This window comes from Saccostrea cucullata, unplaced genomic scaffold, assembly GCF_032062105.1.
Source record: "Saccostrea cucullata isolate Sc308-1 unplaced genomic scaffold, CSIRO_AGI_Scuc_v1 ctg3183, whole genome shotgun sequence".
Classification (NCBI taxonomy): Eukaryota; Metazoa; Mollusca; class Bivalvia; order Ostreida; family Ostreidae; genus Saccostrea; species Saccostrea cuccullata.
In genome coordinates this window covers 16951-40689 of record NW_026920910.1, presented here as the reverse complement: position 1 = coordinate 40689, position 23739 = coordinate 16951, and the positions used below count along the sequence as shown (strand labels likewise).

The 23739-nt window shown below is 32.6% G+C and overlaps 1 protein-coding gene and 1 long non-coding RNA gene across 3 annotated transcripts in view; both read right to left on the bottom strand.

Annotated features, from left to right (window-relative positions):
* LOC134258635 (neurogenic locus notch homolog protein 2-like) overlaps positions 1-22216 on the bottom strand; it is a 43034-nt gene extending 20818 nt beyond the window's left edge. The window contains exon 1 of the mRNA XM_062741183.1: positions 22167-22216. Coding sequence (XP_062597167.1) covers positions 22167-22197 — 31 coding nt within the window. The 5' untranslated portion in view covers positions 22198-22216. The remainder of the gene's footprint in view (positions 1-22166) is intronic.
* LOC134258634 (uncharacterized) lies at positions 293-9857 on the bottom strand. Of its 2 annotated transcripts, none has more exons than XR_009990189.1 (3): positions 9748-9857; positions 4158-4271; positions 293-400 (listed from the first exon to the last, which is right to left on the bottom strand). It is a non-coding gene; the product is annotated as an uncharacterized LOC134258634 (long non-coding RNA). The 2 variants fall into 2 exon arrangements; XR_009990190.1 differs by lacking the exon at positions 9748-9857 and adding an exon at positions 7567-7650.
* Positions 22217-23739: the final 1523 nt, after the last annotated feature.

Below are 23739 nucleotides of genomic sequence, written 5' to 3'. Positions count from 1 at the left end.
ATAAGTACTGAAATCATAATGTCATGTAAGAGTCTTTAAAGTAACTTAGCTACAAAACTGAAATTAGGCAAAAGCTGTTTCTAATTATGCAAAAGTTTGCCAAAAATCTTTCAAAAAATTGCTCCCAAAAAGAAGTAAGTACAAAAAGTAAAAATAACTGATCAAAGTACGTCACAAGAAAGCATTTGAAAAGAAAAGAAACTTAAAATGGAACTTTAATTAACAAGTTTGATGTTCATAAAAGTAAGCTTGAGGCTTGTTACAATGAAAGTTATAGACAATTTACCTTGACAATCTTTCCCGACAAAGCCACTGGTACAGTTACACGTGTATCCTCTTATCCTAGATTGGTCCGCCACACAAGTCCCATTCTGACAATCATGGTTGTCACATACAGCAACTATTTGAACAAATATTTAAGGTCTAAAATTCTTCACTCATGGTGCTATAATAGCATAATTAAAATTTAAATCACACATTTTACCTTGATTAAGGAATAAAATGACGACAATTTTGCAGCACGGAATTGATTGTCATATAATTATTGGTAATAATTGGTGGCAGGTGTGTCAGTATTGTTTTTTTTTATAACAACAAACTCGGAAAAACACGCTTCGACTTAATTCGTTCTGTAGGACCAAAAAGATGATACGCACTTTTTTTTTTCTTTAAGATTGCTATTTTTGTATCAAAAAATATTTACTCAGCTATGTTAAGGAAGGTAGGATTTCACATTTGTGGTGCACTATTTTGGAAGTTTAATTCTGATGTCATGAAAATTGATCAAGCCAGAAAAATCAAATTAACAACATGATAATGTGTAAATAATAGTATGAATTTATACTCACAGTCAATAGAAACGCAACACTCTAATTTTAGGGTGAAAATTATTCACGGAATAAAATTATGTACCAAAAAGTTAAGGCATCTTTTACTTTGCCAAATCAGTTATTCAAAGATTGAATGAATTTCATTCTATTACCGGAAGTTGATTTTATCCCTCTTAATTTAACATATAACTTTTAAAACACCCCTCTTTCGACCATTTAATTTAAACGTGCTGATCCGCCATGTACAACATACGCAGCACGATTTCTACCATGAATTAGATTCATCAATGTCTTTATCTGAGCGAAATAAATATTTTTGGACAATTTGATATGCCTGTTTTTCAGATACCGAGATCGATTTTTTTTTCTTACTTTGGGTAGTTTAGTAACCTTTAGACTTCCGGTCAAGGTACTGTTTAAATGCTTTTGAAACACATGAGCCCGAAATTTTGTTATGTAGTGTATATTTCATTTGCATTTGTAGTTCTTCTTTTTCTTTATTTTGAGAATGTCCTGCATTAGCAATGGAAATGCATGCCTTCAGTCATTTCTAGGAAATACAGGTATCACATCCGGAAAAGAAAGAGTGATAATATTCCGAAATTTTAGTACAATATTTATGATTACTGTGACTGCAACGTTATTGTTGACAAACCATTCGTGTAGAATCGTTCGTGTATCGTGCGTGATCGTTCGTGTAACGTGCGAGATCGTGCGTATATAAGACTCAATCATTTGCGGTTTTAATCGTGCGCGATCGTGCGTTTAGAAAAGAGTAAATTTCATTTTGTAAGTTTTAATCGGAATGTTATTTGTTAAACAAGCATTTCATTTGTTTTTTTTAATAATTTTTAATCCAAATGATATTAATGAAGCGCAGTTTATATAATTGAATGCAGAACAAACTAATTATCGCTCATAAACAAGCAATAAAGTAAGTCGTACACTATTATGTTCTCGTCAAATAGCGCGATTTGTAATATTGTGATAAGCCGTACTTCAATGTTTAACGTTTTCTTCTCTGATTTTCATTCTTGTTTACTGCTAATTGTGGTCAAGATATTTTTAAAATCAGCTCATCAAAAATAAATTGTTTTACAAACTTAAATAAAAGCATTTCTCAAATATGAATGCTTACATGATTATTTAGTCGGCGAATAATTGTATATGCACTCGACATGATTTTCGGGAATTCTTTAATCAGTGTTTTTCTCTGTAACGTACATTTAATTCTTTTAATTATTTTCTTTAATTTCTGCTAATAAAAAATGTGAAATAATTGGCAATACTTATGGATATACATGTAATACGTAATTCAAATCATTCCATGCTGCGATTTTTTTTAATCGTGTCCCCCTTTCTGCATCTTATGGAATCCAATTCAATAAAATACGGTCCAACTACATGTGCATTTTCTGATAGAGAAAATCCGTTTCTTATGTCGGAGAATTACCTATTAAAATTTTAATGATTTATGATCTAAAATAATAAATAAGTCTTACGTGTGTTAGGTTACAGAAATACCCATTGCCGTTTTTTTCCGCAAAGTCTATGAAATAATATTGATAAGTCTTTGAAATCTATCATCAGTATTAAGTCGTATTTCGTTTTGAAACATCGATTCCTTAATATTTTGAACTATTTTTAGTGAAGAAACGTGCGTTTGCGTTAGCAATCGTGTAAGATCGTGTAACGTGTAGAATCGTTTGCGTGAAGGATCGTTCGTGTAACAGGTTTAATCGTGCGTTAATCGTGCGGAATCGTTCGTGTAACGTGATCGTTCGTGTAAGTTGTCAACAATAACGTTGCAGCCACTGTAACAGGTACAAAACCATAAAACCCCAAAATATAGTCAATGATTTTATTTAAAATGCTAATTTTTTTTATTTCTGTTAAGAGGGCCAAAATCAGCTTCCGGTTATGGAATGAAAATCATTCAATCGTTAAATAAATGTTTTGGCAAAGTAAAAGATGTCGTAACTACTATATTACATAGCCATATTCCGTATATAAATTTCACCCTAAAATTGGGGTGTTGCCTTCCCATTGATTGTGAGTATACTTATTTTATCAATTATTAAATCTTGTTAAATTGCAATACTTGATAGCAGTATGGTCGAGTAATAGAAGAAAGTCTTTCGTCAAATATGACTTCACCAGCCTTGACATAACGCAGCACAGGTAATCCAGAGGACTACATTCACTGGTTTAATAATTATAAAAGTGCTATAATAAATATAATATCATCGTTTTAACCTAATCGTTAATGCTAAAAGAAAACAAATCATTAAATACAATTTGTATAAAATATGAATTTATCTAGTTGCATTGGAGCTGCATAGGGACAAGGAATGTACAAAATATCGGTAGAACAATAAGCGTTGTCGTGATTTACATCTAAATTACAAGGGAATAAAATCTTTTGTTTGAGCGGAAATAGGAACATTTATTGCTTTATAGTGAATATTTTGAAAATTGCTGGGAGCTAATACTGGTCTGTATGACATGATATTTATTCCTTTCAGATTTATATAAGCGAAGTTGACTTTTTTTTTTAGATATTATAAGCATTTTCGGCAAAATTGTCAGTACTTCCCAATCAGCACAGACTAGCTCCCAGCACTTCTTAGGTAAAGGAAATAAAAATCTTTAAATGTGTATCTTTTTTTCTTTTTTACATTTACGTTATATTTTATCTTATATTTTGTCCCATCTTTGAAAATTAATGGCGTTGTCCGTCTGATACTTACGTAAATGTCAATGGTCAAGGACGAATTATTTTGAAGTATACTGTATTTACGTTATCTGTTGACTTAAATAATATTTGAGGAGCTTGTTTTATTGATGTTTTGGAAAATTTGAGTTGAATTTAACAGACATTCATCTCGACATGTACTGCATACATCGCGGTATAAAGTACATGAATTCCTACTCTGTACAAAAATAACGGATTGTACTGAGGCTTCAATGTAAAATATTATTTAAACAATCGTAATTAAAAGTATAAAAACTAAATGTTCTTGTTTTTTTTTTAGAATTTATCAATGTGTAAACAAGGGGTCATTCTTCTCACAATGTTTACATGAAAGTGCTTCGCTTTTTTATTTAGTGTGCGAGTACAAAAGGCCTGAGTTGAAACATCGATGAATCTACAAAAAGAACCTTTAATCCTATATTGAATACAAAAAAAACTACACGACCTTTCCAAGTCAGACTAAGTGGAAAAATCAATAACATCAACAGTATCGATAATATTTGACACTAGAACAGTTTGAGGTTCATGAAAGTTAGCTTATCTTGTTGTAATGAAGGTTATAAATAATATACCTTGACAATTGTCCCCGACAAAGCCAATGGTACAGTTACACGTGTATCCTCTTATCCTGGATTGGTGGGCCACACAAGTCCCATTCTGACAATCATGGTTGTCACATACAGCAACTATGTGAACAAATATTCATAGAATTTGTAGAATAGAAATGTTATTTGTAGAATAGATTTGTTACTTTATTGATGAACCAAAGGGACCAGAACGTTCATAAGAAAATATCTTTTTTAGAGGTTCATGGACATGTAACAAAAAGTCGGTAACGTAATAAGTAGGGGCGATATAGTAGATTAGGTCACGTACCGACTTCATGTCATAACCCAGTGAATCTCTAAGCATATTTTATTACGTGGACCCTGAGGTCTATGCATATAAGCAAGGTTTAACCGGATGACATGGGCAAAAGTTAGGCTACGCATGCGCGAGAATGCTAGAGAGTTCGCCGTTTAGACAACTTGCCCGTAGAATACTTTAAACGTATTGCATTTGGCTGTGTATTCTTTTTAGCGCTTTTGGGAGGAAGGAACTTTCGCTAATCCAAGTACAACGCTAAATGTCTTGCACATATACACATGAATAGGAACACTGAGAAATGCGCTAAATCAAATCTACGCTAACTTGTTCAGAAATCAATTTCCGCCTAACATCGTACACGCTAAATATAATACATTTAAAGTAACTCGCCCTATTCAAATTAGAATATGATAATCATTGGCAAATCTTGCTTTTATTCGCGGATGCAAATTTCTCTATGATACATAATTATACCCGCACTTTCTAAAGAAAGTTCAGGTATATTGTTATTACTCATGTCCGTCCGTCCCTCCGTCCGTCACACTTTTCTTCCCTGAACTCCTCCTACATTTTACACAGTAGCCTAATCATCTTTTGAGAAATGGTTGTTGGTGTCATGTACATGTGCAGTAAGGTTCCGGAATTTTTAATTTGCCAGGTGGGAGGGGGGGGGGGGTCAAATAGGGTCGAAAAATGACGTTGTCTATGCAAAAAGCCCCGTCTTCCCTGAACTCTTCTTACATGTGACTCAGTAGCCTAATCATCTTTAAAGAGATGGTTGGTGATGTCATGTAGATGTGCAGTAAGGTTTTGGAATTTTCGGAAGTTTCGGAAATCGGGATGAAATGGTTTTAATATTTGTATTTTCATGTGGATGGCAAAAAGAGGTAGGAAAAAATGACCCCTGCCTAATCCAGGGGTCATGATTTGTACAAACTTGAATCTACAGCTCTTGAGAATGTTTCCATATTAATTCTGCTCTTCTTTTTCTTGAATTGAAGGATTTTGAAGATTTCTTTCCTTTTATTCCTAAATGAAACTTTGATTCCTAATTGTGGCCTGACCCTAGCCTTTGAGGTCATGATTTGAAAAACTAGAAATATGTCTATAGGACATGAATGTCCCGACGGATATATATTACTAATGCTACATGAAAATTTGTGTTAGTACATGTATATAAAGTTTGATAAAAATATCTTGAACAGTTTCTTCAGAATTGAAACTAAAATCTAAATAAATTGGATATAGATAATAAATTCTCACCAAATTATGTATAAGTGCATGCTAAGCATAAAAATGTCTTTAATTATTTCTTTAAAACTAAGCAAAATACGAATGAAAGAGGAAGGAGGTCAAGGTCAAAGGAATTTGCAAGATGAAGTTTTTGATGCAGTTGAATAGCTCTCACTAATACATATCAGCATATTATGTTTGACAAAAATATCTTGAATGTTTTTATGAAACTGAGCTTAACATTTTTTTAAGAAAAGCGAGGTTAAAGAAAAGGTTGGGGTCAAAATGTTGTTGCAGTTGAAAAGCTTACATCAGTATGAATTTACTATTAGCATATGAAGTTTGATAAAAATATAATTAATGGTTTATTTAAAATTTAGATAAACATATATTCTAAAAAGTGAGTTCAACGTCGAAGGAAAATTCAAGGCAAAATAAGTTTATGCATTAATAGCTCTCAGCAGTATGTATCAGCATATGAAGTTTGATAGTATATCTTGAATTGGTTATTCAAAACTGATCTAGACATTAATTTTAGAAAAGTAGATGTCAGCACTGGAATGCAATATAGATTTAGTCATGGTGGCCGCTGAGTTGAACCATGGCGCAGCTCGTTTACCCATGGCATATAAATATTTAACCATGACTGGCCGCCATGGTAAAATCACATGCGGAGAACCCCGGAACTAAATGAATATTCCACTTTTTTGAATCGAAATGATGACAAAATATCATTTCAATATTTCAATGCAAACAAAATGAGAATCTTTTTACCGCTATTTTTAATAAATGACTTCATAAAAATATCTTATTCATATATAGAGACAATCAAAAGAAATTTAAAAAAATAGTGAAAGTAATGTTGTGAGATGTGTATTGTTTCATCATATATATTTTAGTAACATTAAGTTTCTTGAACATTCCAGAGTGGTCAACATGTTTGGTCATTTTATCTAGAACATTCTTAAATTTTGTGCATGTCCAGATTGTTCCAGTAATATCATGTTTTAACAATTTCTAGAATATTCTAGATTTATGATACTGTATAAATACCCTGTCAATTCGATGCATAGATATACTTTGTCGTATAAGCACTATTGAGATATAACTGGGATATATTTTCCCTGGGACATTGTGTGCAGCAACGGACACTCTGATGTATGTATTTTTAGATTCTTGCTAAGTTTGTACTTTATGTTTGATATATTTATTATATATTACTGTAAATAAATTATTGTTAAGTTTAAATTGTGTTATTGATCTTTGCTGGCATTTCGGGTAATTCTGACCCATAACAGAATATCATCGAAGAACCTGTAATACTACAAAGGTTTCTTCGGTAATAGAGTCTGCTCTTTAAACTACAACTCCTTCGGTGTTTTCTTTTTATTTTTACTGTTTTATTATCCCGATAAAATTTGGCCAGTGTAAGCGTGAATTGTAAGCGTAAATGAAACTCTATTGTACATTAAGATATCTAGGAGCTGCGCAATGAAATATACATGTAGATTACCTAGATTATTTTGTAAATAGACAAGGCTATGCAGTGAATTTTGCTCTTCTGCTATTTTTCATGATGCTCGCTATAGTAATTCAGTGCATGTTTATACACGGCACTTGTTTTCAACAATAATTAGATCCATAATACAAACACTTCCTTTTCGAGTCTGACTGCAGTAGAAAATTAATAATGACACAGAATCAAAATATTCAACAGATTCTAAAAGAAGGTTAATGTTTATAAAAGTAAGTTTGAGGCTCGTTGCAATGAAAAATATAGACAACATACCGTGACAATTGATAACATTTGACACTAGAACAGTTTGAGGTTCATTAAAGTATGCTTGAAGCGTGCTGTAATGAAAGTTATAGAAAATTTACCTTGACAATTGTCACCGACAAAGCCGTTGGTACAGTTACACGTGTATCCTCTTATCCTGGATTGGTCTGACACACAAGTCCCATTCTGACAATCATGGTTGTCACAAACATCAACTATGCGAACAAATACTTAAATTAGGTCTAAAATCTTAACTCATGGTGCTAAAATCAATAATATCAACAGTATCAAAATATTTAATTGATTCTAAAAGAAGTTTGAGGTTCCTGAAAGTAATCTTGAGACTTGTTGCAATGAAAATTATATACAATTTACCTTGACAATTGTCTCCGACAAAGCCGTTGGTACAGTTACACGTGTATCCTCTTATCCTGGATTGGTCCGTCATACAGAACCCATTCTGGCAATCATGGTTGTCACATACAGCAACTGTGTGAACAAATACTTAAATATCTTAATTATGTAAATTTTATTCATGTTGCAAAAATAGCATGATAAGAAATTAAAGTAGAATAGATTTGTAACTTTATTGATGAACCAAAATGACCAAAATATATCATTTTACAATTAAGATAATTATCTTTTTTAGAGTTTCATGGGCATGTGACATAAAGTCGTTAACGTTATAACTAGGGGTTATATAGCAAATTAAGTAGGTCACGTAACGAGTAAGTTGCAACGTTGAGCAGCTATATAAACATCAATCAACTATCTTTCAACGTTGTTTCAATGCTGGGGCTTCAACGTTGAATTCGTAACCTTTTCCAACGTTGAATCAACGTTGAAGCTGCAACATGCTTTCAACGTTGAATGTATGTCATGTTTCAATGTTGAAACAACGTGGAAGATTCCACATTTTTTCAACTTTGAATATTTGCTGTCATTTCAAGGTTAAAGTAATGTTAAAATTGCAATGTAATTTCAATATTGATCATCTGTTAAAAAACAGATTTTAAGCACCTTATTTTTCATAGTCAAAATAGTGAGTGTTATTTAATTCTCAATAAAAGACAGATAATACACACACTCTTTTGTCAAAAAAAAATTAAAATTACACCATGGGTTTTGTTTCAAGTATCCTTTTTCGAATTATTCATGTACATTTTAAATAATTTCAAGTAACACGTCATAAAAACTAGAAGTACTGTGAGCAAAAGCTCACTAAATAATACCCCCGTCTCAAATATGAATATAATAGCAGTGTCCATGTTTTGCTATCGGAAACACAAAATATGTGCCGGATCAAAAAGTAAAATAGTAGGTTTACAATGGCAAAATGTAATAAATATGCTGTGAAAGTTTCATCAAATTTCATTGAGTGGTATTAGAGGAATCGACATGAGATGGGTACCCCAAAGCGTAACATACGGACAGACTGACGTACAGACGGACGAACAGACATTCCGATTACTATATACCTTACTGCTTTTCAAACGGGGGTATAAATATATACCTGTTTGAATAACAATATTCTACAAATTAATAAACCTTGATTAAGAAACAGATATTATCTGTAGCTATCATAAATGCGAGGACCTCCTCCCCGTCTCCAAATATATACATTCCGGGTTCGAAAATAATTTATTTGTCTTCTTTTATCATGTTCATAGATTAGATAGTTTACCTTTACATTTTCAAATGAAAACTCAAAAATATAGCATAAAATTCACTTTTGAAAATAACCATACCCGCAAAAAAATCATCTCTATCTTATAATATAGCTTTAGTCAGTAGCATGAGCAGAAAGGCCATGATTGTTTATCCTTATTCCGCACCTCTCATTGGCTTTCTTTTCCTTTAGCCAGAATCTTTAACTCCCTGTCGCAAAATCAGACTGTCACATTTTTTTTTCTTCATTTTTTTAAATTTTCCTTTTCTGAACCCCTTTGCTAGTTTAAATGTCCATTGTTATGCATTGTATTGTCACGGTAGCGACTAAGATAAGAGGTAGCTATAGCTTAGGGGTATCTTGTGGTGATTTATCGACTGAAATCTCAACAAAATTGAAGAAATAGATAATACAACTGTGAATGCAATGACTGATCCACTTTTTTTTGTTACGTTCGTTCATAAGATGTCAGTGTTTCTCTAATGTGCTCCAGTTCTATGCCGGTTATGGTTAATAAATTCATTAATTTATAAAAATGTCTCTCAATGCGCATTCAGTTTAATTTTAATTTTTCGGGACCATTGCACAAATAGAGATAGTAATATGAGTTTACCTTGACAATTGTCCCCGGCATAACCAGCCGTGCAGTTACACGTGTAACCTTGCAATCTGGTCTCGTCTGCTACACAGGCTCCGTTCTGGCAATCACGGCCGGTACATACATCAACTCTAGGAACTAATTTATAAAAGCTGTTGTGTATAAATCATTTACTAAATGTGCCAATATAGTTTTAAGTAAGAAATTTAAATTTCAAAAATCACAGTTGATAAGTTTTCTTAAATCTAGAAAACGTAAATAAGAAGAGACTAGATATATGTAAATGTATATATTTTAATGAAAAGAGACAGTAGAGATAAACTCCAGCGATCAAGGCTCTAAATAAATACAAGAGCCTCATATCAATTAATTCATGCTTATTAATGATATCATTTTCTTGAATCAATTGTATTTGTATGTCCCAGTTGCGGTCTTTGTCTTAAATAAAAACATAAGTGGAAGAAATTCATAGTCATGATAATTCAAATAGTTTCAAATAGTGTCAAATGCTAATGCCCTCAAAAATAACAATAGCAAGAGGAATTACATCTGTATATTAAGGCCATGAAGATAAGCAGAGATAAGATAAGACATGCAATTACATCATGAACATTTACTGAATAAAGAATGAAGCTAATTCCATGAAAATTCATTAACTTTTTTTTAAGAACGAATAAACTTATACAATATTTAATTCCTAAGATAATAAGAAAAGTTCTGATGAATTGATAAACATGCATATGTTCATCGACCCGGAGGAGCATCGCTACGTCATTTAACGTCATTTCAACCGAAGGTGGTTTCGCATGTAAAACGATCGGGAAGTCTTTTCCTTTTCTTATTACATATGACATTACAAATCAAATAGTCTCTTTTCTCTAACTAATTTCTTTAAACATGTATAATGTTAATACCCCAGTGTAAAATTTTCATTTGTGGAAAAGGATGAATTAGAATCATACAGAGCCGATTTATGCACCGCGGGTCAACGATGTTAATACTCTGGCGATATTAATACCGTACGTAATAATTGATGGTCGTCCGAAGCTTTTGATTTTACTCTGGTTAAATTAATTGTAATATAAAAATGTATACCATGAAATAACAAACCCTAACACATTTCTTTTTTCTCGTTGTTTTTGTTTTGGCAGGTCCTTTAGTATGGAAGAGAGTTCTACATTGTGCTATACAAAATTTTAGGTATGCTGGCTGCTCCGCCCTTAACGTCAAAATCCACTTTTTCGTTCTTAGCAGATTTCTCTACCGCACTTAATTTTTTTATGATATCCGTATTTCTGATCAAAATTCAAAATAAATTGCTGAAAAATATACATATCGCAGCATTGTTAAGGCTTGAAAAGGGTGGCAGAGCCTAATTTATACGGGAAAAGATTACTGTGAAATCACACAAAAATATGATTTTTACTGTACTTCCCATAATACCTGAAAATAAAATAATTTGCAACTTTTAACTGTATTAGCATAATAAACCACAATAAAATTTATAAATGAATTTCAAAAGTTGTTAATTAAATCCCATGTAGCTGGTTATAAACAAAGCACTGATCGCGATGAACTTGTAAAAATGACGTATTTCATGTGCTGTGAGAGGCAGATTGAGGAATTTTTTAACAATAAAAAATACCTTTTATAATGAAACAGAGTATTATTTACAGGTTTTAAGTAGTCGATTAATACCAAAATATATCCTTTGTTAAGTGCGATTATTCATCAACTATCAAGAGAATGTATTTTATAAATTATGTCGTGTTTTTATGCACAGCTTACGTGTATTTTACATCGACATACCTCATAAAATCCTACCTTCACAAGGGCATAAACTGCATAGATCTTAACCATTTTTTGATTAAAGATAAAGGATGTTTTCCTTTACTTGAAAAGTGCTGCTGCTTTTTTTTAAATCGAGGGCGTGATTTTATAAGTACACAAAATTTTTGGTAAAAGTCAAACATATTTCGACATTGGCCTATTTTTCTTTAAAATTTAACTATTAAAACGCTAATTCTATTCAAAGCAGCAGCACCTTTCAGAAACTATAAAGTATACAGAAACAATTAATAGCTTGAATTTTTAATTTCAACTAGGGTATGCCCTTTCGATATTGAAATTTGTTAATGACCTACATTCAGTACACGAATTATGCATTCATCACGTGACTGTCCATCGATGGGACTCAACTTCATACAGTACAGAGTGGGTTATACTATGCTATTTCCATAACTGTTTAAGGTAGATCGCGGGTTTGCTGACGTCACAATAGGATTTGACGTTAAAAGATTACCGCGTTCTGATTAGCAAGCAAAAATATCTTCAGCAGCATTGTATGCAGTAAAAAGTGAAATATATATTAAAGGTTGTTTGGTGTTTTGAAATATTTTTTATGTAATTTAAAATAACTGATGTTCTGATCAAGGTTGTATTTTACATTATAAGTAGCATTTAACGCTGAAACCTGTTGTGTGTATGTACCTTTCTAAAATACTATTGCCTAATTGTAAATTCAATACAAAAACAGATCCACCGCTGGTGTGTTTGGCGCCTGCCCTGCATTTTAATTTTTTGTTTACTTTAATTAATTTTTTTTGCTCGTTTAATTTAGTCTACATTATACACACTATCTACTTATTTTTATTTGTTCAACAATCATCTCTAACTCCATTTTCTTCGCGATGATGTACGCTTAGATTAGTAATATTTTTATGCGCAACAATATTGTCCGAGTCAAGTACTGGTATAAGAATTTTAAAACGAGAAAGAAATGGACATTATATGGTACGCAAGTATGCTTATCATTTGTACATGAGTTTCTCTTATCGGTGATTTTTTTCTTTTGGGGCGGGGGGGGGGGGGGGGGGGGTTAAATTAGATAATTATCCAAGCGTTGTAAAAACCTTCGATCTACGCCGACGATTTTTGTCGATTTTTTGTCAATTTGTACTTTCCCAAGCTATGAAAATAGTTTTAAATGGTATTTAATAATTAATCATACAATCAACTTCAATTCCTGATCATCTACTTACCTCTCAATGCTAACAAATGGTTGTTTGTGGTTAAGGACGTCGGAATGGAACTCTTTTGAACCGACATAACAAAACTATATACAGGACTGTTTCGGACCGTTTAAATGTAAACAAAGTGTCAAATATAAGAGTTAAATATATGAATTATCATAGGATACCATTCTACAAGCCAGAGAAAGCTTAAACTACACGAAATAAATACCTAAAGTAGCGACAAAAAAATCGTCGGCGTAAATCGAAGATTTTTACAACGCTTGGAGCTGTAGCTCTCTGCTTTATCTGTCCGAATTTTTCTCAAGCAGAGAGCTACAGATCTGCAGCTACAGGAGAGACGTTAATGATTTAGGTAACATCACCAAATAAAATATCACCAACTAAAATATGTATGTCCTATAAATTGTCAACTATAATTAACTCAGGCCCTTTTATTAACAATCAATAGCAATGCGGCGTACAACTGCGATTGGTGTTTTGTGTAGAAGTTGGGTTGTCAAGGCAAGAGTTTCAGGCCCATAGGAAGCAATTTCAGTTATTGGCACAGCTTCTCGTATATATTTTCAGTTTGGGTTCTATCCAGGCACGTAGCATCGTTTTTGAAAGGGGGGGGGGGGGGCAACCAGAGAATTCTTTTTTTAATTACCTGTAAAAGTTGACAAGCAAAAAAAAAAAACAGGAAAGGGGGGGAAGGGGGTAGTGGCCAACTTTTTCCAATGGAAACTTCCTTTTACTTCCAATTTTTTGGCATACAATACTACATATCCTTCATATCACTATACGATGGTTAGAAGTGGGGGGGCCAACCAATCTTTCAGTATACATTTTCAATAGTAAAGGTAATGTAGGGGAAAAAAGGGGGCAGGCCCCCCTGTTGCTACGTACCTGCTATCAACAACCAAAATTCCTCGACAAGCATAAAAAAGGAGGGGGGTATCAGGCATTTTAATTGAGGGGACACGAGTATGTGGTAGTAATTTTTTCTAAAGTATTAATACCCGTTTTCTGTAGTATACTGTATGCTTTCTATAGTGTTCTAAATATCGCCAAAGTAATGATAAGAAATTGCCTTTACGACATTTTGAAGGGAAAACTGAAGTCTTTTAATTCAGGGATAGACAAAAGTAATTCATTCTATGAAGTACGAGGGCCGTTCAAAAATTACGCGGACTTGCTGCACAGAAAAAATATTTGACGACATAATTGGGCAAAATGTCGCACATAATATAAAAAAAATCTTTACTTATATGGTCTACAAAATTTCATATCAAAATGTTGTAAATTGGTATCAATTTTTAGTGATTCTTCAGGACATATCATTAAGTCACGGAGCAGCAATATCTTCGACGTCACAGACATCATTAAAAAATATGTGATTGAGCTTTCAATTTCTCAACATTTTCCCAAGAGTACCTGTACAGCTTGAGTTATCTTATCTACTCAACATCCAAACACCATTTCTTGTTAAGCTTTAAATCTACTAAACAAGTAAAGAATATTCTTTTTTGTTCTAAAACCAAAAGAACTGCAGGTATTATGAATATAGTGTGATATTGGTGACTCTCAATCACGTTCTTTACAGTCAGGATCAAGTTTTCGTCGATAATCTTCTTCCCGTCCTCCCGTATTGCCATTTTTCAGAGGTCTAATGGTCTAAATTTCCTATTTGCTATTTGTGGACGAATGTCACGAATACCCTAGTTTACTACATGTTTTATTATTCATATTTTGGATCTATGTTGGCGATATCTCGAGCATTACACATAATTTAACTAAAGTGTGGTGCGCCGTCATTTCACGAGACGTCATTTTCACAGTCGTTTTCACGGGAATCGCATCAGAGGAAAATCACTTTATTTCTGTTAGTACTTCAAATATCACGCCAGAAATCCAAATACACAATAACAGAACAATTTAAAGATACATTTGAGAAAATTGTCGAAAAATATTGCGAATTATAGAAAATAAATGGTTTAAATTTTGAATTCCAAATGCTTTTGCTTCAGATTTTTTGTCGTGCTCCGTACCTCTCCATCAGCGATATCAATTTACCGATAATTTTAGTAGAATATTTTTAAAATACAGGAATTTTGCCCAAAATTTATTGGAATCTTTGAGATACATATTTCTGTGAAATTTCATAACTCTATGACGTCTGTAAGAGTAAATAATAGCACAGTCCGCGTAATTTTTGAACGGCCCTCGTATAAATGTATTCAACGTAGGTTATAAAGCTATTTTCATTCAACTGCAATATTTTTGATTTAAAATTGGGTCTATTTTATTAATTAAATAGATAAAAATAATGCAAAACTATATAGTATGTTTGAAAATGTTCTCAAATCCAGTAAGATATTACTTTTTTTTCTTACACCCATGTACATTTGTTATAATTTTTCTGCACCCCTAGACTTACTTTTATTACGGTTAACTATGACTAGCTATGATTATATCGGGAAATTGAATTCACAGATTGCATGTTTTATTTTAAGTGAATTGTTGATTAATTCAATTTTTTCGAGTCACGCAGGCATACGAAAATAATAACGTCGCACCAACGTAATATAACGTTGTGATGAAAATATAATACTTTTGCTGAAAAATTGTAAAACTTTGAAGTTTTTTTGCAAGAAATTGAGCGAGAACACATATTAATTTTTTTTAATAAATCGATTCTAAATTAACATCACATTCATTGTATCGAGTAATATAAAATTCGTCTGCTTCGTTTTAATTTTTATGATTATGGTTTTGAAATGCATATACCGGCAGAAAAGGGACATTTTACTATATATTTCAATGAAAAATCGTCAACTGTTCTCATCAACAATAGCACATTTGATGTACGATTACAATCTAACCACGCAGACGAATCTCATAAAAATTTCAGAAAGAAAAATTTAAAACGAGAGGAGTTAGCTGACAAATTTTTAGCCTATGTTTTCAGGCAGACAGTAAACCCGCGATCTACCTTAAGTTCCATGATAAACGCATTACAAAATCAAAACAGAAAGTCTTTTTTTTCTGTTTTAAGCATTTTGCCCTTAGATATTGACAAAATCCAACAAATAACACAGTTTACAAGATATTTTGGTTTGAATATTAAAAGTTAAAGAACGCAAAAACATCTGTAGAGTACATTTCGTCTCAAAAACGACATTGATACAGTTAACATACAGTAGTCAATTCAAAAGCGACTATCCTTGATATAACAAGACTTTACGAAGTAAACTTCCTTTGAAAAGAGCAAAAATCTACAGGGTAAATTTCCTCTCAAAAATGACATTTATACAGTGTAATAGACAGCTACATTTTAGGGGGTACATTTCCTCTCAAAGAATATCATTGATACATGTACAGTGTTCATTCCTAACATTACAGTTTGCAAAAAGCAAAAATCCACAGGGTAAATTTCCTCTTAAATGACCAATGATACAGTGTAATAGACAGCTACATTTTAGGGGGTAAATTTCCTATCAAAGAATATCACCGATGCCGTGTTTACTACTAACATTGCAGTTTGGTAATAACAAAAATCTACAGAGTAAATTTCCTCTCTAAATTCACATTGCTGCATTGTACATTTAGTATTTGAAAGCCAAAGCAACCATCGTTTTCATAGCTTTTAGATTTTACGGAGTAAATTTCCTCCAAAAAATATCAATGATACCGTGTTCTCTACTACAATTACAATTTGAAAAGAGCAAAGATCTACAGAGTAAATTTCCTCTCAAAAATGACATTGATACAGTGTATATAGGGTCTTTTAGACAGCTTAACTTTATGGAGTAAATCCCCTCCCCGCAAGTATAGCACTGATACACATGTACAGTTTTTAACATATCTGTAAACGTTAACATTTTCAAGTTTACAAAATCCACAGAGTAAAATTCCTCTCTAAATTCACATTGGTGCATAGTACATTCAGTATTTGAAAGCCAAAGCCAAAGTAACCATCGTTTACAAACCTTTTAGATTTTACCATGTTTACGGAGTAAATTTCCTCCCAAAGAATATCAGTGATACAGTGTTCACTGCTAACATTTACAGTTTGAAAATAGCAAAAATCTACAGGGTAAAATTCACATTGGTTCATTGTACATTCAGTATTTCAAAGCCAAAGCAACCATCATTAACATTTACGGGGTAAATTTCCTCCCAAAACTATAACTGATACAGTTTTCACTATTAACATTACAAATTAAAAAAAGAAGCAAAAATCTACAGGGTAAATTTCCTCTCAAAGAGTGTCATTGATACAGTAAATATAATATTTAACATTTCAAGATAATGATAGCAAGACCGTACAGAGTAACCCCCCCCCCCCCCAAAAAAAAAAAAAGAGTATCGTTGATACAGTCATTATTCGCAGTAAGATTAATTGATTGGCTGTATATTGTTTAACGTCCCTCTTGAGAATTTTTCACTCATATGGAGACGTCACCGATGCCGGTGAAGGGCTTCAAATTTAGACCTATACTCAAGGCCATTGAGCAGTGAGGGTTCTTTATCATGCCAACGCCTACCGTGACACGGGACCTACGTTTTTAAGGTCATATCCGAAAGACCCGTGACTTTCACTTCTTGTGCCGAGCGCTTGGCGAAGGAACAGTCACTACCTATGTTTGCGTCTTAGGTATGACGCGGCACCGCGATCGAGAATCGAACCCGGGCCTCCCGATCACGAAGCGAACGCTCTACCACTAGGCTACCGTGACCGGTTCGCAGTAAGAAAATAAACATTATATATAGAAAACAGCAAAACATCACAGGGTTACATGTAATTTCCTCTAAAAATAATTTGATACAATATACACTTTTTACAGGAAAAAACATACATATTACATCTTATTGACAAAAAGACTTTCGAGGGACATTTTTATTTCAATATACTAATGATGTAATACATTTTTATATAATCTATGAATAAACAACATATAATCTATACAAACGCATACAGTTATGTTTACTGATTTCAATCCGTATTCAACGGGGGGACGGTGTTCAATGCGCATGCAGTAGCATGGTGACGTCAAAAACAATATCTCAAAGTACGTTGAAAACAGTATTGTCCAGTCTATATCCGAGAAGGAAAAAAAGGAGAAGGAGGCAAGTCCCTCTCTTGATTATTGTCGAACAATTTGATTTCAAACACATCTATCACATTTACTTTCTTTGACCAAAGCTCAACTTCTATGCTTTACTTATTGCTGATGCAACTGAACACTTGCTGAATGCGTTTCCAACATGTCCAAAGGAAATCTGGCCGCCATATTCTAAACAAATACATAGGTGACCTGCTGATAAAAATTTTAGACTCGTAAATCATCTCATATAATTGTTTTTAAATTTCAATTTTTCAAAACCCATGGGCATTTATTTCTTCAGGCATGCCTGATTACATGTTGTGCACCACAGTCGAGTAGTGATACTTGCACGATTTTTGTAAAATCGAAAAATAGTCTTTCCGTTGGTTTTTCGTATGGAAATTTCGTTCATCTAAAGAACACGTACATATATTCCCAGTTTACACACACAATTAGACAAACTAAGACAAAATAAATTTTATTTGAGAATGATGTCAATTTCTCATATAAATCCAGATCATTTACTATTGCATTAAACACGATTTTGAATTCAGATTAGTTCAGACAGGACATATGCAATTAAAACACTAATTACTAACGCCTTTAATTTTAAAAGGGGCGTTCAGAAAGGGAAATGATAACATGTACATGCAGGTAGTTTTACAGCAACTAAAATGATCGCTCGAGTGTTTAGCATTTCATACAATAAAGAAAGCAACTACCTTGACCAAGGATCGAAATCCTCATGGAACTGTAGATATGGATATGGATAGAGTTTATATGCAGACACTACCGTAATTACACTTATCGTAACATATACATATCTAATTGTAAATATACCTTTATTGTTCAATGTTTGGTCTTGGTTTCGTTATTTCTCCATCCATCAGAAAACATTCACTTTTATATGCAGTCGTCACTTAAACCACTCCTAAAATAATTGCGTTCACAAAATGAGGGGTAGTCTAACTTGGTTTTCTTTCCCTAACTTGCTTCGTGTTCTCTGTGACTTTGAAGTGGATGAACCACTGGGCACAATGCAAATATCCGATGCCGCCAGTTTCAAAACTGCCTTACACACAAATCACCATGTAGGATAAATAACGGGAAACGGAAAAATAAACTGTTTTAACACAGAACTTGAAAACAAATCCAACGTTTTCAAGATAAATGAATGAATTAGCGTCATTAGGTTGTTGTGAGAGAAAATTGAGATGGTCTGCTTCTCATCATTTCACCATTTTCTTTACCGCTTATTTACAATTTGTTGATATTTAACATTATACTCTGCTGCGATAGCATTTACATTAGTATTTATTACTTTTTTTGTAAAGTTGCGGTTTCAAAGATCATGAAGATGTAAAAAAAAATCACGGACAATTATTCCTTTTCGATGATGTATCTACACTTACACAATGAGATTAAAAAAGAGAAAAATAAGCTTAAGCAAAAACTTATTTTTTACATTAAAACTTCAAAGTTGTAAATGATTTATTTTCTTCATGCCAGTGTCTTCCGATCCTCTTGTAATTTATTCTTTACAGAGTATTGGATGTCAAAGTGAATTTGTGAAGAAATTGTGAAGAATGATAGTAAAAATTTAAATATATATTATTTCATGTAGCGTAATTACAGTTACACAATCTGTCTATTTCTTCTTTTTAATTTAAACATGCCTTTTTTCGAACTTTAAACACTAACACAGTATAATTTGTATATTTAAAAATTTAAAGAAAGAAAGAATTTAACTCCAGGGGAACTTGGATACGGCCAAGATTGTCGTTTTTTTTACACAGGCTGATATCGAATTCTTTATTAAGTTGAATTCCCGAGTGTTTTAACATTACTCTCTTTGAAATATTTAATAATTAAAAAATGCACAGATAGACTAAATCATTTTTGAGAAATTTCACAAAAAAAACTGTTTTTAGCAGAAATTTTCGACAACAGATCTTGTCGAAAGGGTTCGGGAGAATTGCTATTATGGTAGGTACATGAAGTTGCCAAAATAAAAAAAAGACATTCTATCTTAGTTCAAAATGTAGTGTCTACAAAATTACTTTCTTTATTCCATGATATGCAAAACAATCCCACACAGCTAAATACATATGGTTATCGGATCTTCCACCCATTAAATCTCGATTAGGAGCAATTTAATATGTGCTCAGCATGTATTCTTTAGGTCTAAGGAGGTATCACATTGCCCATCCTGCAGAAGTCGCCATTCATTTCAGTCACTCAATTAAATGAAAAAATACACTTTATTGTCTAGATATAAAGAAAAGTTATGCTTAAATAAAAGAATGCATTTTTTTAAATTTTAAAAATTATGTACATATAAACTTGAATTTTTAAGTCCAGAACAAAATTTTATCAGTATTGCCTTTTCCTAAATTAGTTTATTTTTATTTTTTTATTTTTAAAAGTTATTTTTAGCAGTATAGATAGATAGCCTTTTTAAGAAAGGAAACATGCCAAAAAAAACCTTAGCATTCCATCAGGAGAGCAAACTCGATGAAAGCCGAATTAACATCAATCTGTAAAACTCCCCCTAGAGATCTTGGCGAGGCAATTAATGTCAGTAGTTTTGAGGAATGGATCTTAAGTTTACTGGGTTTAAAACAAAGCTTCAAAACTAATTATTTAGAAGCCTTTGCACACATTCTTTTTTTTTGGGGGGGGGGTCATATTAATCAAGGATAGTCGCTTTTGAATTGACTACTGCATGTTAACTGTATCAATGTCATTTTTGAGAGGAAATTTACTCTACAGATAGTAGAAGAGTTAGAACGTTGGTAGGGGTACCCGGAGCAGTCACAAAATCAGATATTGAAAATGTCATTGTATACCATTGTACAGAAAATATTTAATATTTGTAAAATATTTTTTTTGCTTTTATTAATTCTTAGTGTATGTCAAACGTATATGCGAATTTTCACTGGAAGACGTTCATTAGAAAGCAAAATATAGACAATGTCTATCGTACATGGTTCTTTTTTAACTGTGTATGATAAATATGAAGAAATTGAAGAGTTTTTATGATCAAAAATGCATAAAACAATTTAGCACGGGAGCTCCAAAATACTGAGGTGGGTTAAGGTGCTATTTTGTATTGTTTAATAGACCTTTGATCCTGAATATTATTTGTTATCTTCATATATAACATTTTTAAATAAGTTTTCTTATTATATCACAGATGTAATAAGTTTCGCTATAAACCCTGAAAAATGCTGCGTCACACCGGAAACAGTTATGTCACGCCGGAAACAGTTATTTCACCCCCGACGGAAATAGTTATGTCATCCTTTCGATCACGTTCACGTGTTTTTGCGTTACGCATTTTAGTTCGGGTTCGAGATTTTATGACGTCAGTTTCTAAGCAAAAGTAAACAACACAGCGTATTTCTTAACGTCAAGAAGACATTTTTGGATTACTTGTGTATATTTTAACCATTTTGAATGATTTTAAATTTTAAAAATGTCATATAACATATACCACATGGCTTCTCGGGCGACAATACCAGAATATTTGCCTTCGGCATCGGGTGACATAACACTCCAGGGCTTTCCTGTCACCTCGTGGCGAATGTTCTGGTATGTCACCCTCGAAGCCATGTGATATATGTATAATTTTGCATTCTATTAAATAAATCAACGACTCTTAGGTTCCAAACACGTTCAAATTTCAGAGACAAATAAAACATTTTTTTTTCTTTTTTACTTATCTGAATAGAAATGATATCATGTACATTTTAACCTATTAACCTTCATAAAGGCTTTAAGGCATTTTCAACATGTTTGCATAGTCCAAAGTATGATTAAAAAATTGAGTACAAAAAGTGTTTTATCGTTTAATGCAAAGACACATAATAGTTGATATTACTTTTATATTTACTAAGTACCTTATAAAAACGGAATATTTTACAATTGGCAATGCTTTAGTCTCCTCTATGAGAAAATAAGGTTTTAATGCATTCCAATCTCCGATTTCTATTTTAATTTCTTGGTATATTTTATGGTCATATACTTATTATGAAATTCTTACCTTTAAGATGTATAAACAAAAGCGTTATAAAAGCTATCACAGACACTGTCAGAAATACTCCAAGTAGTAAAGAAATAATCGTTAGTTTCTGCTTTTGAACTCCATAATTCCTCCAACCTAAGCATGTAAAACAATATATGATTAAATTGAAAGAAAATATATTGACATATACGAAATAAACTAAAAAAGACTACTGATATTTAACAAGCATAATCCATGTAAATATTAATGCTTTTATTTTAATTTACAATCTTAGAACTCTCATACCTATCGTACTATTCTTCTTCATCGAAGACATTGTCTTGGTGTAAGATAAGGTCTGCCTTGCTTTTCTCTTCCTATAGAATTTTATCTGCAACCCTTTCCCATACTACATAAAGAACTAAGCGATGATCAACTCTATGCTTTTATAAAGTAATTACTAAATACATCAGGTACATCGTGGTAAACGCAGATATATAATGTTTACGCCCCAGTTGACATACTTTCACAAAAAGGTGAAAAAGAAAAAGGCATTTAGTAAATAACAAATGAAAAAAGTGTATTCTTAAGTTTATTTGAATAGCTATTTCTGTCATTTACGGACAGACTACACGTTCCTCAAATATATGTTTTGCATCTCTTGGTGTTATATAAAAAATATTTATATTTGTCATTCTTTTTCTAATTTGTACATTGTTTTCAAAATGTTTTTTTTTAATATAGGTACATTAAAAACTGTGTCATAGGCCATTTAGAAGATTATCCATAAGGGTTTTATAAGAAATATGACCCTATGGTATCTAGGCCAAATGTCTGGTAAGGTACCCTATATTTTGTGAGGAATTTGTTTACGTATCTATACGACTTTGGATGTTTTCATCACGAATAAGTTATCTGTTGTAGTGCTATATTGACATTCCTTTTCAGCTTGGTCGTGAAAATTAAATGTGTATTATATTGGAAAGAATTTGTTTATCAACGATATTGCTGTTAATACTAGACAGTGTAACAACAATAATTTATTTTTCAGAAAACTCAGAATGTTTTTCCAACGTATAACTTTTATATAATTGTATAATTGACAAATTCTATACGGAGAATATTGATAATGATTGGTAAAAGTGATTTTGATGTTTGACGGAATTCTCTGCTCAGATCAATAAGACAACTTTATATACTTTTGTGCTATATGTAAAATATAATAATAAAAAGCACATGCATATTTAATTCCAGAAGGACACGGAGACAACAAACAGCATCCAACACCAAATCCCATAAACAATACAAAACAGGAGCAGAGCAAACAAGGACCTCGGAAACATCAGACGTGGGATCAATTGCCATGGAGAAGCGAAAATCTCCCGCCGACCGGCCACACCCCCGCCAAAATCGGGAAACAACGGTAAAACCGCTGCCAACCCAGCGCACAAACAATGGACAAACAATCAGCACAAAAACACCAGCCAGTACCTGCCCCAATGACAAACTGCATCTGCCAACAAGCCCACCGATCCGACCACAAAACCCATGAAACGACGATTCCAAACAAGACTGTCGAAACCCCCGCCCTACCATCCTGCCCGCCAACAACCCAACCCGCTCCAGACATTTTTATTTAAGACCATCGAATGCTACAATGTGTCCTTCTGATTTGTGTTCTAATGAACAAATAATTTTCAAATCTGTAGTAAACAAAATACATGTATATGACATTTAAGATAGAAATTGTGATTTTTTTTAAATTCTCCTAAGACCCCGGGTTACATACTTATTCAACAGCTTTTTAATTTTATTTATCTGATAAAGGATTCAAATCGAATGCTTCCAATGAAATATATGAAAATAACGAAGAGTATTT